The 13,509-nt window shown below is 41.7% G+C and overlaps 1 protein-coding gene across 2 annotated transcripts in view; it reads right to left on the bottom strand.

Annotated features, from left to right (window-relative positions):
* Positions 1 to 13,509, bottom strand: part of ADAMTS12 (ADAM metallopeptidase with thrombospondin type 1 motif 12) — a 433,405-nt gene that overhangs the window by 75,389 nt on the left and 344,507 nt on the right. For both annotated transcript variants that reach the window (XM_055086520.1, XM_055086519.1), the window contains exon 18: positions 5,490 to 5,703. In XM_055086520.1, the coding sequence (XP_054942495.1) occupies positions 5,490 to 5,703 (214 nt within the window). The remainder of the gene's footprint in view (positions 1 to 5,489; positions 5,704 to 13,509) is intronic.

Below are 13,509 nucleotides of genomic sequence, written 5' to 3' on the forward strand. Positions count from 1 at the left end.
TCTTACCCCCTTACCTTATAATTTTGAACCCGGTACCAGGCAAATAGCTTGTCAATCTGTTAATGTCCTCCCTGGGAGTTATCTTGGCCTCATTTGCCACCAATCTTAGATTAAGGTCTCTGGGGGGAGCCCGCTGAGAAAGAGGTCTGCTGCTAAATTAGTTCACTCCACCCATCCGAGGTGCACTGTGCAGTGGGGGGGACCCCCAGTTGGCTCAGAGCTGTAGTGCTAAGAGAGAGTTTATTCAAAACCACAGTTGAGGTTTCTCAGAGAGCTTGGGCTAAAGGGATGAGCAGGGAAACAGCTAATGCTTTGGGCATAAAAACATTTAATGCATAGTCTCAGGAATTTATAAATGAATGATTGGACCTCATACTAAAACCATTTTGAAAGTAAGCTAAAACCCTTAGGTACCTGTTATTGGCTGAATTGTGTCCCCTCCAAACAAGATATACTAGGGTTCTAACTCTTGCTCACCCTCTTCACTCGTACGTCAAAATGTGGTCTTATTTGGAGATGGGGTCTTTACAGAGGTAATCAAATTAAAATGAGGTCACTAGGTTAGGCCCTAATCCAAAGTGACCATTGTCCTCATGGAAAGGGTAAATTTGGATACAGAGACACACATATAGAGACAATGCCATGTGACGATGAAAGCAGAGATGAAGGTGATGCATCTACAAGCCAAGAAACACCAAAGATTGTGAGCAAAGCCCTGGGGGTTAGGAGAAAAGCATGGAAAACATTCTTCCTCACAGCCCTCAGAAGGAGCAAACTCTGCCCACACCTTGATCTTGGACTTCTGGTTGCTGTGAATGAAAAATGTTGCCTGCCATATCAGTAAACAAAGGATGTTGCAGCCGTCAAGCCACTACAGCCGGCCGATGGTGAGCCCTGAGGGGACTCAGGATGGAGAAGAATAGGATCCTGGCCGGAGATAGCTAAGGTGCACATCAAAGGCATGCTTTCAGTGAGCCTAGATGCTTGCATCTTCCCATACATAGAAAAGTGCTAAATTCCTTAACCTGAGGTATCTGGTTTTCTTTAATTAACGGTAATCTTTAGATGTTCCAACTACCTGGTCTTTGTCACAAAAACCCCTATATATGTCAATCCCAGTCTCCCAGTTTATCCCTCCCCCTTTCCCCCTTGGTAACCATCAGTTTGTTTTCTACATCTGTGACCCTATTTCTGTTTTGTACAACATCGTAAATCAACTATACTCCAATAAAAATTTAAAAAACCAAACAAACCCTATATATCCTGGCTCGTCCCTTACCTCTTTGGAGCAGTCCTTCAGAGCTATCTGAGAGGCCGTGTCCCAGGCTTAATGCCTGTTTTGTCCACCAAATAAAACGTAACTCTCGACTTTTAGGTTGTGCATTATTTTCAGTCAACATTACAAAAATGGTGAGACAATACATTTCTACTGTTTAAGATACCCAGTTTGTAGTACTTTGTTATGGCAGCCCTAGCAAACAAATACAGTACTCTAGATAATTAAAAACAAATCAGACATGATGCAGAGAATCAGCATGGCTCCAGATTGGTTTTCTGTGAGTAGCTGTTTCAGACAAGGGTGCTCACATGTGTTTTCCAGGAAACCTGGCAAAGCATGGGCTGCTGACATCTGGGAAGGACTGAGATGTTGGCACTTGCAGAGGGCCCATGCCAAAGGAGCAGGAAGTCGAGGCTAAAGCATCAGGTGTCCAGCCTCACAAGAGTGTCCCGGACCTTGAATGAAACTAGGAAATACTGAGGGTAAGCGACTCAGTGATGTCTCCTCACCTTCCATGCTCTGTCTCCCTTCAGTTTGCAGGAACTCCTATGGCCTTCACATGAATTTTCTTTGCCTGTTTGTTTTGCTTTTCATTTAGCTATAGATAAGCCATTGGCACTTGCTGTAGTGCCTTCTGTTTGAAGAGCCAGGAGAGGTTGTTTGTGAAACATTTAATCTATCTGGTCACTTGTGCAAGCCAACACCCGAGTGAACAGCTTTGCACTTAATACATTCTTAGTAGCTGGGCAAATTAATTGCTTTGTTCATTTGTTTGATTGTGTCCTTCGGTCAGGCACAAAAAGGGTGGATTAAAGATCTTTGCAGACCCTGGGGAGGTCTGCTTTCGGAGGTTCCACCCGACAGTCCATCAAATATATTAAAAATCATCTCTAGTTTCAAGTGAAATATAATCGTCTTCTGTAAAAATTTGAAAGGCTTTTTATTCTTTTGCTTTTGAAAATAAATATTTGGTGAGGCCAACTCATTTAATTTATGAGTGGCTCTCATTTCTCAGCAATCATTACGCATAGTCTGGAATTCCAGCAAAGTGAGAAAAGCCGATCTACAAATTGTTTCCAAACATAATACATTTTTTATGAATATTGAGCGCTGTCAAATTGTTACATTTTGCAGACTTCTGAGATGCTTTATGCCATAGCGTTCAGAGTAAAAGCGCTGCTGCCTGCCTTCAAACCCTAGCTTCATCACTTGGAGGCTGTGCGGCCTTGGACAAGTTTCTAAATATCTCTAATGCCTCAGTTCCTTCACCAGTAAAATGGGGCTAATCAGGCCATTGTGAGATATTGTGATAAAACCTATAAAGGTGCTTAATATACATACTAAATGTTGGATAATTCTTTGCTTTTAATATGTAATTTAATATCGATTTCTGATTTTGCAGTGTCCTTTTCTTTACTGGAACAATACGTTAGTTTCCCCCACCCCCAATCAGGTCTCAAACATTTTTGTAGGCCCATGAAAAACTTGCAGGCTCTAAGCCCTGTGCTTACAGTGTTCCCCGCCTAAAATGGCCCTGAGCTCAGGGAGGGAGTTAGATGAAAATGCAGGGGCCACTGATCAATTCTGTCAGGGGACTTGGGTGCCACCGACGGGACAAGACTTGCAAAATTAGAGTAGCGTGGAAAACAGACCCTTGTCTTCTTGCCTGATAATAAAGTTTCTATTTAGTGAATGCTTACTATTTGCTAGGCACTATGTGAAGGGCTCACATGCATTATCATCAAACCTTACAATAACTCTGTCTTTCTAAATGAGTAAAGGCTGGGAGAGGTTTAACACTAGCTCAGTTAGGGCTTGCCAGAGCCGGAAAACCTTGACAGGGAAGGGCAGCTCATGGATTTCCCTCTTCCGCTTTCCACCTTGGTCAGCCCAGGGAGGACAATTCTACAGGATTCTAGGAGCCTCACAGTTCTCGGGTCTTTTGACCCAGTTACATTATAGCTTTAGACTCCTCCAGAGTGACCCAAATGGCCCAGTACAGACCAAGTGATCAGGTATTGTTGGAACACTACTTTTCATCAATTAATGTTGATCTCAAGACAAAATCCAGACCATAAATACTACGCGTAGCAAGAATCACTATATCATCTCTTAAAAAAGTATGCCAGCATACAATGTCAAAGACATTCAGCATATTTCAGCAAAGCCCATGAGAGGGCTAATGTGTACAGACATTAGCAAGACAGCAAAGGGAAGAAAGGAAGACCCATTCAATGAATATTTTGATGCTGATTTAACTAAAAGCACCTCTCCTGACAACATCTCTTGAATGAAGGCAGCGGCTCAGCCTCTCTGTGGACGCTGGAAACTGTATTCCACGTCTGCTGTCACTATACTATGCAGTGGCCTCTATTTGGAACAACAGACTTGAGTACCTGTCACATGGTGCCAATTTTTCAGGCCCTCGTTCTCCAGTTAGGCACATCATTTTGCTCCCCAGAAACACAAACACAATGAAAAGAATTCCTCAGCCAAATGTGTAATTGCAGTCCTTTGAAAATACATGAAGATTCTAGCAATTAGTAAAATTTTACATGACAAAAATTATTAACTGCTGTGGATGCAGCCCGACGGCACTTTTGGTAAACAGATCTAATGGACCAGTCACAATACCCCATTCAGCCTTATCTTGACAACACTGTAATTTACGGCAATCGAGGTTGGCAGTGGACTCACAGGTCAGGCCAGCCACAGGCTGTGATTGTACCTTCCAGGAACAGCAGGGGGGATATTCTGGCCTATTACTGATGTGTGCACATGCATCAGTAACACGCCTGTATTAGGTTGTAGGTGTGTTTTCTTTACATGTATACCTTTGTCTTTTCTTCCTTGGGGTCTTAGCTCTCCCATTTGATAAGTTCTTACAGTAAAGGGACCATATCTTTTTTATTTTCACCCAGGTGCTCCAGAGAATATTCTGTACAGAATTAGAAACTAAATAAACCTTAACTGTGACTATGAGCGAATGAAATAGTTTTGGAGATAAGGTTATCAAAATGGCTGTATTCAAATGAGTGTTTTCTGCTTTCAAATAGTTATCTTCAGAAATGGAACCTTTGCTTATACAAAATTTTGAATTCTTCTTTAGATAATACTTTATAAGCTATGAAAAGCAATTGCATTTATTTATAACCAAGTATCACTTTAAACACAAAGGTTTTATCCAGATGGATCAGATTACTCCTTGGTCCATCAGACTTAATTCTAATCAACTTTCTGTGGCTTTCTCCTGAATCAAATATTGTCCATTTCTCTGAAGGTGAGTCTAAGAGGGATTCCCAAGACTCTGGTCAATGGTAGCATTATTGTGGAAACCCTGTGGCTTCCCAAGGAAGCTCATAAGAAGTCAGCATCCATCGATAAATTCTGGCCTGTTGGTTTTACAAAATCATTTATTTTCTAGTCATTCCTTCGGTAACCGACTGAAATATGCATAGGGAAGCAGAGCAAGGCCCCTGGAGACTCCAGCGCCCTTGGAGAAAGCAGAGGTCTACTTCTGCTACAGACTCTGGGAGCACAAGGCCTGATACTTCCGGGTCCCACGGTGACCCAAAGAAAATTAAAGCCTGGGAGTCTTTCATGAGCTCCTAGCCCATGAATTTCTAATTATATGCAGAGAATTAGATCAGATTAATCTTGGGGAAATGCAACACTATTTGAACTTATGTAGCTAATACTATTACATGTCCTAAACGTTGATCAGGATTGAACAGATGGATGATGTGAGGGGCTTCTCCCAGTGGCAAGTAAACTTACTGTCTATCATGCCAAGTAGAGTGACCCGCCTTTGGTTTTTTAGTATGAAGCATAACTACCAGTAAATGTTTGACAAACCAACTCTTGGGGTAGGTGGGGGAGCCCTGATTTGCTACCACTGGTTTAATAATGGGCCAGCAAAAATCCTGAGGATTTTTCAATTATCTGTCGTGAGTCTGAGCGAGCAAGATCCAGCTCATCCCTGGCGGGTATTTGACCACCGGGTAGGTGAGAGGAAGATCCTGTGAGAACGGAAAACAAGCACGATAGGATACTGGGAGGTGGGAAATGCAGGAAGTAGGCCAGAGGTTATAAACGCTGGCCACTGTGCACTTCTACCCCGGGTCACTTTGGATTCGTTAATGAAGAGGACTGGGTGGGGGGCTGACGAAGCATGAGTAACGCTGGCCTTCCTTTTGACCCCTGAGCTCACCTCACTCCAGTTGCCCACTGTCCAGTCCGATGGACACAGGATGTCTCTGTTGCAGGAGGTGAGGGTCTTGGGCTTCAGCAGGTGCTGGCAGTCTTGAGCCGGGAGAGCTTGCTGCTCATCAGAGCCCATGGTCTGGATGCACAGCACTGTTCGCTTCTTCTCTCCGTGGGGCCCACATGTCGCCGAACATGTTTCCCACTCCCCTGTCCACCACCTGCAGACACACATGGACATGTGAGAGAAGATCACCCCGAGGAGACACACATAGCTTGTTCAGTCACAGCTCCGGAAGCCTGCAGACTACTTGGCATAAGTAGATGCTAAGTAATGATGTCTGTAAATGGAAAAAAAGAAAAAAAAGAATCCCTCTCTTTTCAGTCAGAAAACTGAGGTCCAGTTTTCTGTTGTGCAACCTCAGGAAAGTTTAGGCCTTACTCTCCACATCTGTTAAATGGATGTAACGACACTGACTTTAGATGAGTGATGTGGATGAAACGAAACAGCAGTTTATGTACAGTGCATAGTACAGAGCCTGACATAATACAAACTCAATCATTTGTAATTATTGTTCTTTGGACTTCTGCTTCTGACTAAAAGAATCCAATCAGAATCTAAGTCTCCTGGCTCCTAAGTGAATGCTTTTCTATTTCAGTGTGAAGCAGGTACTTAAACACTTACTAATTTTCAATTATTTAGGAGATAATCAATCAGGGGCATGGCCTTCATTGCCACCCCTCCCCCATCTCCTCCAGTCTACCTGTTGACATTCTCACTGGTCCCTTTAATAAGAAAGGAGTAGAAAAACAAGAAACTTATGAAATGATTTCTTTTTTTGTCAGCTGTTCTTGATAAGTTGAATAGTTGAAACTGTTGGCTAAATTAATATTCTGGATTCTCCATGGAAAAATGAAGATGTGTCCTCTTCCTCTACCTGTTATCATGGAAGATTGGCTCAAGATTCTGGGATGTGGGCCCAGTGGTTTCACAGAAGTTGCTTTTGAAAGTGGCGAGGAGCCCTCTTCGGAGCCCCCTCTTTTCTTCCTTCCCCATCATTGTGCAAATCTTCCTCAACACAAAATACAGAACAGGTGTCTTGACCCAGTGTGGTTTGGGCCCACCCTTGCTATAGACGCATGGTCTGCTTTTTCATCCCTCTATGCAGGAATAAAATGGAATATTTGTTTTTCATGGGAAAACAGTACAGCACGTGAATTCCTTCATTCCTGATTTTAAGGAAAACTTCCGACCTTGAGATAGTATTGAATTTTGATGAAGATTAAACTTTGTACTATTACTCATGTTTACAAAATATTGGATTTATTTCGGTAGAACTGCTTTGATTCTTATACTTTTAATTTCTGGTTAAAAATATTAGAAGAAAGCTCTTCCTCAAGGCTATTATACTCTTCAGTTAATAAGTAAGATTACTTATTTATTCTTTGGTGTTTAACATCTGGCCATCTGGTGTGGATAAAGAGCTAATACTGGAACCATATGATATGACACCAAATAAATGCCCACTCTATTATTCTAATGACTCTGTCCTACCTCTGACATTTCTAAGGGAGGCCAGACACACTATTGAATAGATCAAATGCCATTCTGGAAGGGTCTTAATGTGAGCTGACTGAAAATCTAATTTATCTAGTTACTTGCTACAAGGCTTTCTGCTATGTCGCTGCAAGGTGATAACCGACTTCCTTGTTTCTCTTTCTGAAATTTCCTCCACAGTCTCCTGGGGACATCTTGCATATGTTTGTCCCTAGTTTAAAGTGAAACCCATCCTCTTTATTTCCCTGCAAACGTTTTCCAGGCCCAGGACTCAGGAGCTATTGCCAAATTGTTCTCTGTTGTCCATCTCATTGTTTTCAGTGTCTGCCATAATCACACCTCTTCTAGGAGATTTATAACAGAAGACTGTTTACATGCTCTGAGTGATTGGTGAGAAGGACAATATAACACGCAAAGAACTCAGCAGGACAAAAGGCCAAACGCACCCATTTATTCACCCCCAATAAGGCAACCTTTCTGGTTTCATCAGCATAGAATCAACAACAACTTAATATGACTTTTTCCATTTTTGCCATTGATTTTTCTCTTGCCAAAAAGTCCATGACACCTGTCAAACCTAACGTACAATTGGATAATTGATCACGCATTGTCTTGGATTGTTCGTTAGTCCCTATAATTAGTCAATCTTATCATTCCAGTTACTTTGTAAAAGTCCTAAGGACTGGGGCTCTATTAGTGATTCTCACTGCACCATCACCTGGAGAGCTTTAAAAAAGTTATCAGTGCTCAGGCCCCATTGCTATATTGGATGGCCAGAATCTCTTGGGCATAGGGCCAAGGTATCAGTGTTTTTTAAGAGTTCTTCGATGACTTTCATATGAAGTCAGGATTAGAAACCACTGGTGTTATGATACCAAATAAATGGATTTGATTGTTTATCTTTAAATTTTCCTACCCCCAAAAATGGACACTGTGGTTTTAGAATGAATTATGTGTAATACAGAAGTGTGTGTGTGTGTGTGTGTGTGTGTCTGTGTGTGTGTGTCTGTGTGTGTGTGTCGAGACCCTCAAAGAACCTGTAGTTGCCCCGGAAAAGTTTACTATAGTTTGGAAATCAAGTACAAAGATCTGTATCTTCTACCTACACCCATACCAGTGCTTTCTCAGGAAGCTCTGACTACCAATAAACCAATAAGTTACAAAAATTAACTCTTTCTAACCCTCATTACTCAGAAAACTGAAAGTCCTAATCTGAATTTGTTAAACTCTTGCTCAGAATAGTAATTTCCTTAAGAATAACAATTTTTATAATTACTCTCTTTGTACTAATCTTTTCCCTAATAGCATTTACATACATCCCCAAATCCAATTCAATTGGCATTCCACATTCCAACATAACAACCTTTATTACAATATAGGCACTATTGCTTCCTTGATCTTTATACACAGTGTATGCACATTCTCACCGTATCCTGTTCATTCCACCTCATTTTCTCTAGCTTTCTTGTTGTCTCCCATGCACACCAAGCTCATTCCTCTCCCACCTCTCATGGACTTTTCCCATTCTCAGTGACCCCATTCCTTTCAATTAGATTGGTGGTTCTCAACCAATGGAGACTCCCACAGCCACTTCCCCAGGGGACATTTGGGAATGTCTGAAGACATTTTTGGTTGTCACAAGTGAGGGTGGAGGTGTGCTCTTGGCATCTAGTGGGCAGAGAACAGGGATGCTGCAAAATATCCTACAATGCACAGGACACCCCCCACGGCAAAGAATTATCCAGCCCAGAGCGGCTCTAGCGCTGAGGCGGAGAAACCTGGATTTAAATCATGAGCCATTCTTTTGGCATTGAAACCTACATGCAGCTGCCAGGGTGGAAAGAGTTTATGGAGTTGGAGTTTATGGAGCATTTGGACATGCTGGGCACCATCACAGCTGTAGGCTAGCAGAGCTTTACTTTGCTGTAAACCAAAGTTCAGAGAGAGGTCCATATAAAGAAGAGACTCAAATGACCTCTTTCTGGAGTCAGATACACTTTCAATTCCAAAGAATTTCTTTCTTGACAGGCTATTCCGTCATGGAGAGTGCTGCACAAGACTTTCATTCTGAAAGCCACTGACCATATAACACATATTCCTTTATATATATATATTTTTTTCAAATTTTTTAATTTTAATTTTTTGGCTACGTTGGGTCTTTGCTGCTGTGCGTGGGCTTTCTCTAGTTGCAGGGAGCGGGGGCTACTGTTCGCTGTGGTGCGTGGGCTTCTCATTGCCGTGGCTTCTCTTATTGCAGAACCTGGGCTCTAGGTGCGTAGGCTTCAGTAGTTGCAGCACACAGGCTTGGTAGTTGCAGCACATGGATCCCACTAGTTGCAGCGCATGGGCTCTAGGGCATGCAGGCTTCAGTAGTTGTGGCGCATGGGCTCAGTAGTTGCAGCTCGCGGGGCCTAGAATGCAGGCTCAGTAGTTGTGGCACACGGGCTTAGTTGCTCCGCGGCATGTGGGATCTTCCTGGAACAGGGATTGAACCCGTGTCCCCTGCATTGGCAGGAGGATTCTTAACCACTGCACCACCAGGGAAGTTCCCAACACATATTTCTTATGTTTAGATTACCAGAAGCTTTTATTAAATCTTTAAAATCTGTCTTAAGTACCCATTTGGGAAAGAACACAGAATGTTCAAATGGGATGTAGAGACAAATTATTACTGAAGGACAATAAACCAGAAATAAAAGATTAAATCTTTATTGGCAGGAGGATTCTTAACCACCGCACCACCAGGGAAGTTCCCAACACATATTTCTTATGTTTAGATTACCAGAAGCTTTTATTAAATCTTTAAAATCTGTCTTAAGTACCCATTTGGGAAAGAACACAGAATGTTCAAATGGGATGTAGAGACAAATTATTACTGAAGGACAATAAACCAGAAATAAAAGATTAAATCTTTCACATGAAATCATTTTCGGAGGGGGAAATGACGGCTCTGAATGATGGGTATGAACTTTTCAGATAGCATGAAAATTAGGTGATAGAGGAAGATATTGCAACTTGAAATTCATATAGGAATAGGAAACTATTGGACTAAGCTTTCAAAAACAAATAATATTAACACAGCCATCGAAATTTATTATTTATTCTTTAAAAAAGCAAATTAATTTCCTTTCTTTAATCCCCTTGTGAGTTTGCAGGCATGATTTAGCTTTGAAGTTAGAACTTTCTGCTTGTTTATAACATTTTCATTGTGTTTTAATGTGTGAGAAATATTGTAAATTTTGGGAATCTAATTTTACCAAAAGCTGTTCATCCTGAGAGCCTGGGCAGCAACATGGTGTACTAGCACCAGCATAGAATTCTCAGTAAACCAATCTAGGTTCAAATCTAGACTCTACCACTTATTGTTAAGTGACTTGGGAAAATTTTTGTGAAGACGTTAGTGCCCTCATCTGTACAATGACATAAAAGTATCTACCAATCAGGATTGCTAACATGAATAAATTGTTTGGTAATATGGAAAGGGCTTGAAACAGAATGGGTTCTCAATTCAGAAATCACGCTCCTTGGTATTTACCCAAAGGAGCTGAAAACTTGTCGTTCACACAAAAACCTGCATAGGGATGTTTACAGTAGCTTTACTCATAATTGCCAAAGCTTGGAAGCAACCAAGATGTCCTTCAGAAAGTGAATGGATATTCCATCCAGACAATGGAATACTATTCACACTAAAAAGCAATGAGCTATCAAGCCATCAAAAGACACGGCGAAAACTTAAATGCATATTACACAGTGAAAGAAGACAATTTGAAAGGTTATATACCGTATGATTCCCATTATATGGCATTCTGGAAAAGGCAAAACTATGGAGACAGTAAAAAGATCAGTGGTTGCCAAAGGAGGGAAGTAGAGATGAATAGGCAAAGCACAGAGGAGTTTTAGGTAGTGAAAATGCTCTGTATGATAACATAATGATGGGTACATGTCATTATATATTTGTCACAACCCATAGAATGTACAACACCGAGAGTGAGAACCCTATGGTAAACTATAGACTTTGGGTAATTATGATATGTCAATGTAGGTGCATCAATAAAAAAGTAAATAAATAAAGCAAAAGAAAAAAGTAAAAATAGTGGGTTCTTAAAAATTGTTAGTTACCTCTCTACCACCTGGGAATACTAACCACCCTCTACCCCCTGACTTTATCATGAATCTTTTGGGAAGCTGAAATGCAATCATAAGTAAGAAGGACTTCTGTAAATTAACCATTATGTTGGAATATTTCATGGCATTCTATTTAGCTTATCATATGCTACTTCAGAATGCATTTTCAGAAATTGTACCTGTTATGTGCTGTATTTACTTAACATTTTCAGGAGTCAAATATCTCTAACCAAGTTAGAGAGCCTTATCTATTTCAACAGAAATGAACTGCGTAAGAGAAGCACCATAGGTGAATTTGCCAGTTGTTATTTTGATAAAGGTTTAGTCCAGATGCATTAAATAAACAAATACAGATTCAGGGAAAAGAACACATATACAATACTAGGACAAATAAATATTAAAAATGAAATTTCAATAAAATTAACTAGCTGGGGTCAAGTACAGGTACCATAAATTTAAACATAAATGTATGTATGTATGCATGCATGTAATTTTGTCTGTGTGTGGTGTGTGTATCACCTATAGTATGAAAAAAAAAACAAGGGCCTACATTTTTACTTTCCAGTTTAAAAAAACCAATACTGGGGGACTTCCCTGGTGGTCCAGTGGTTGAGAATCCGCCTGCCAATGCAGGGGACACGGGTTCAATCCCTGGTCCAGGAAGATCCCACATGCCGCGGAGCAACTAAGCCCGTGCGCCACAACTACTAAGCCTGTGCTCTGAAGCCCACGAGCCACAACTACTGAGCCCATGTGCCACAACTACTGAAGACCGCGTGCCTAGAGCCCATGCTCCGCAACAAGGGAAGCCACTGAAATGAGAAGCCCACACACCGCAACAAAGAGTAGCCCATGCACAGCAATGAAGACCCAATGCAGCCAAAATAATAATAATAACAATAATAATAATAAATTATAAAATTTAAAAAAAAAAACCAACACCACTATTGGGATCATTAATATCCCTCTCTGAAAGCTGTGCCTTTAGCCTGAGATCTGAACTGGGTAAATTCAGGCTTGATCTGCTAATTTGTTGATCTTGAAGTATCACAAGCCGGAGCCCACGCATTAATCATGTACAGAAACTCAAGAAACTCGGAACTTGGGACATAGATACCAGGCAGAGAGAAATCAAAACAAAAAATGCTACCAAATAATACAAATAATAAGGATTTAAAAAGACGTGTCAAATTGCATATGCTTTGCTCTTCTTCCGTAAGTATAATCTTCAAATTGCTTAGAGGGAATAGGAGGAAATTATGTTTCCAACACAACAGCAGAAACTGGAAATAGGATGGATTGTTTTCCTCCCTTGAAGCACAATGGTGTAGAATGGCAGAAGCAGCAGCTGCAAAAATGATCACCAGCTCACCAAGAAAACCTGGGCACCGGATGTCACATTTGTGCTGACTGGGACAGCACAGTGACTGCCTGGTGACCTGGTTCCAGGTATTTGCCGCCATCAGCACTTCCATTCGAACTGCCGGGGCTTCATTCCTGATTTTGTGGGAGGGGTTGTGTAATTGGTCCATATTCCAAAATTTTGCTCTGAGTCAACAAACTGCATCCATGCACGCAGCTTAGGAAGCCTTCCAGGAAAACAAAAACCCAAAGTATCGTTTACCTTGTTCTAACAATGCCGCTCTTAGAACTGAGAGATAGAGAGAGGTCAGGTAACCACAAAGCCCCAGGGAGGACAGGGACCATAGACAGCGATGAGGAGGGAAGGCGTTAGGAAGGCATCCAGATGCCTGCCTGCTGGTCCCAGCCCTGACAGCAACAGCTCCGTCTTGCTGGTGTGCATGTATCTCACGTAGCCCTCCTGGCTGTTAGCTTCCTTAGGAAGTGACATATTTGTGTTACTTCAGAAAATCCTTTGCCACATGCCCTGAGGAAACCCTAATCACATGGTTTTCCAAGCTTTGGTGCCTCTATGACTTGGTGAAAGGATTGTCTCTGCTCTCCCCCTGCGTTTACATTATGCTTATGTTAATTAGTATGCTGCCTGTGTTAGTTTCCTAGGGCTGTTGTAACAAATCACCAGGAACCTGGTGGCTGAAAACAACAGAAATCTAGTTTCTTACAGTTCTGGAGGCCAAACATCCAGGTCAGTATTACTGGGATGAAGTCAAGGTTTGGGCAGGGCTGTACTCCCTTCAAAGGCTCTAGGGAAGAGCCATTCCTTGTCTCTTTTCAATCTCTGTTGGCCGCCAGCACTCCCTGGCTCGTGGCCCATCACTCCAATCTTTAGGCCAGTGTCTTCAAATCTTTCTGCTCCAACTTCATGTTGTTTCTCGTGTGTGTGTGTGTGTGTGTGTGTGTGTGTGTGTGTGTGTGAGAGAGA

The sequence above is a fragment of the Physeter macrocephalus genome, chromosome 8 (assembly GCF_002837175.3).
Source record: "Physeter macrocephalus isolate SW-GA chromosome 8, ASM283717v5, whole genome shotgun sequence".
Taxonomy (NCBI): Eukaryota; Metazoa; Chordata; class Mammalia; order Artiodactyla; family Physeteridae; genus Physeter; species Physeter macrocephalus.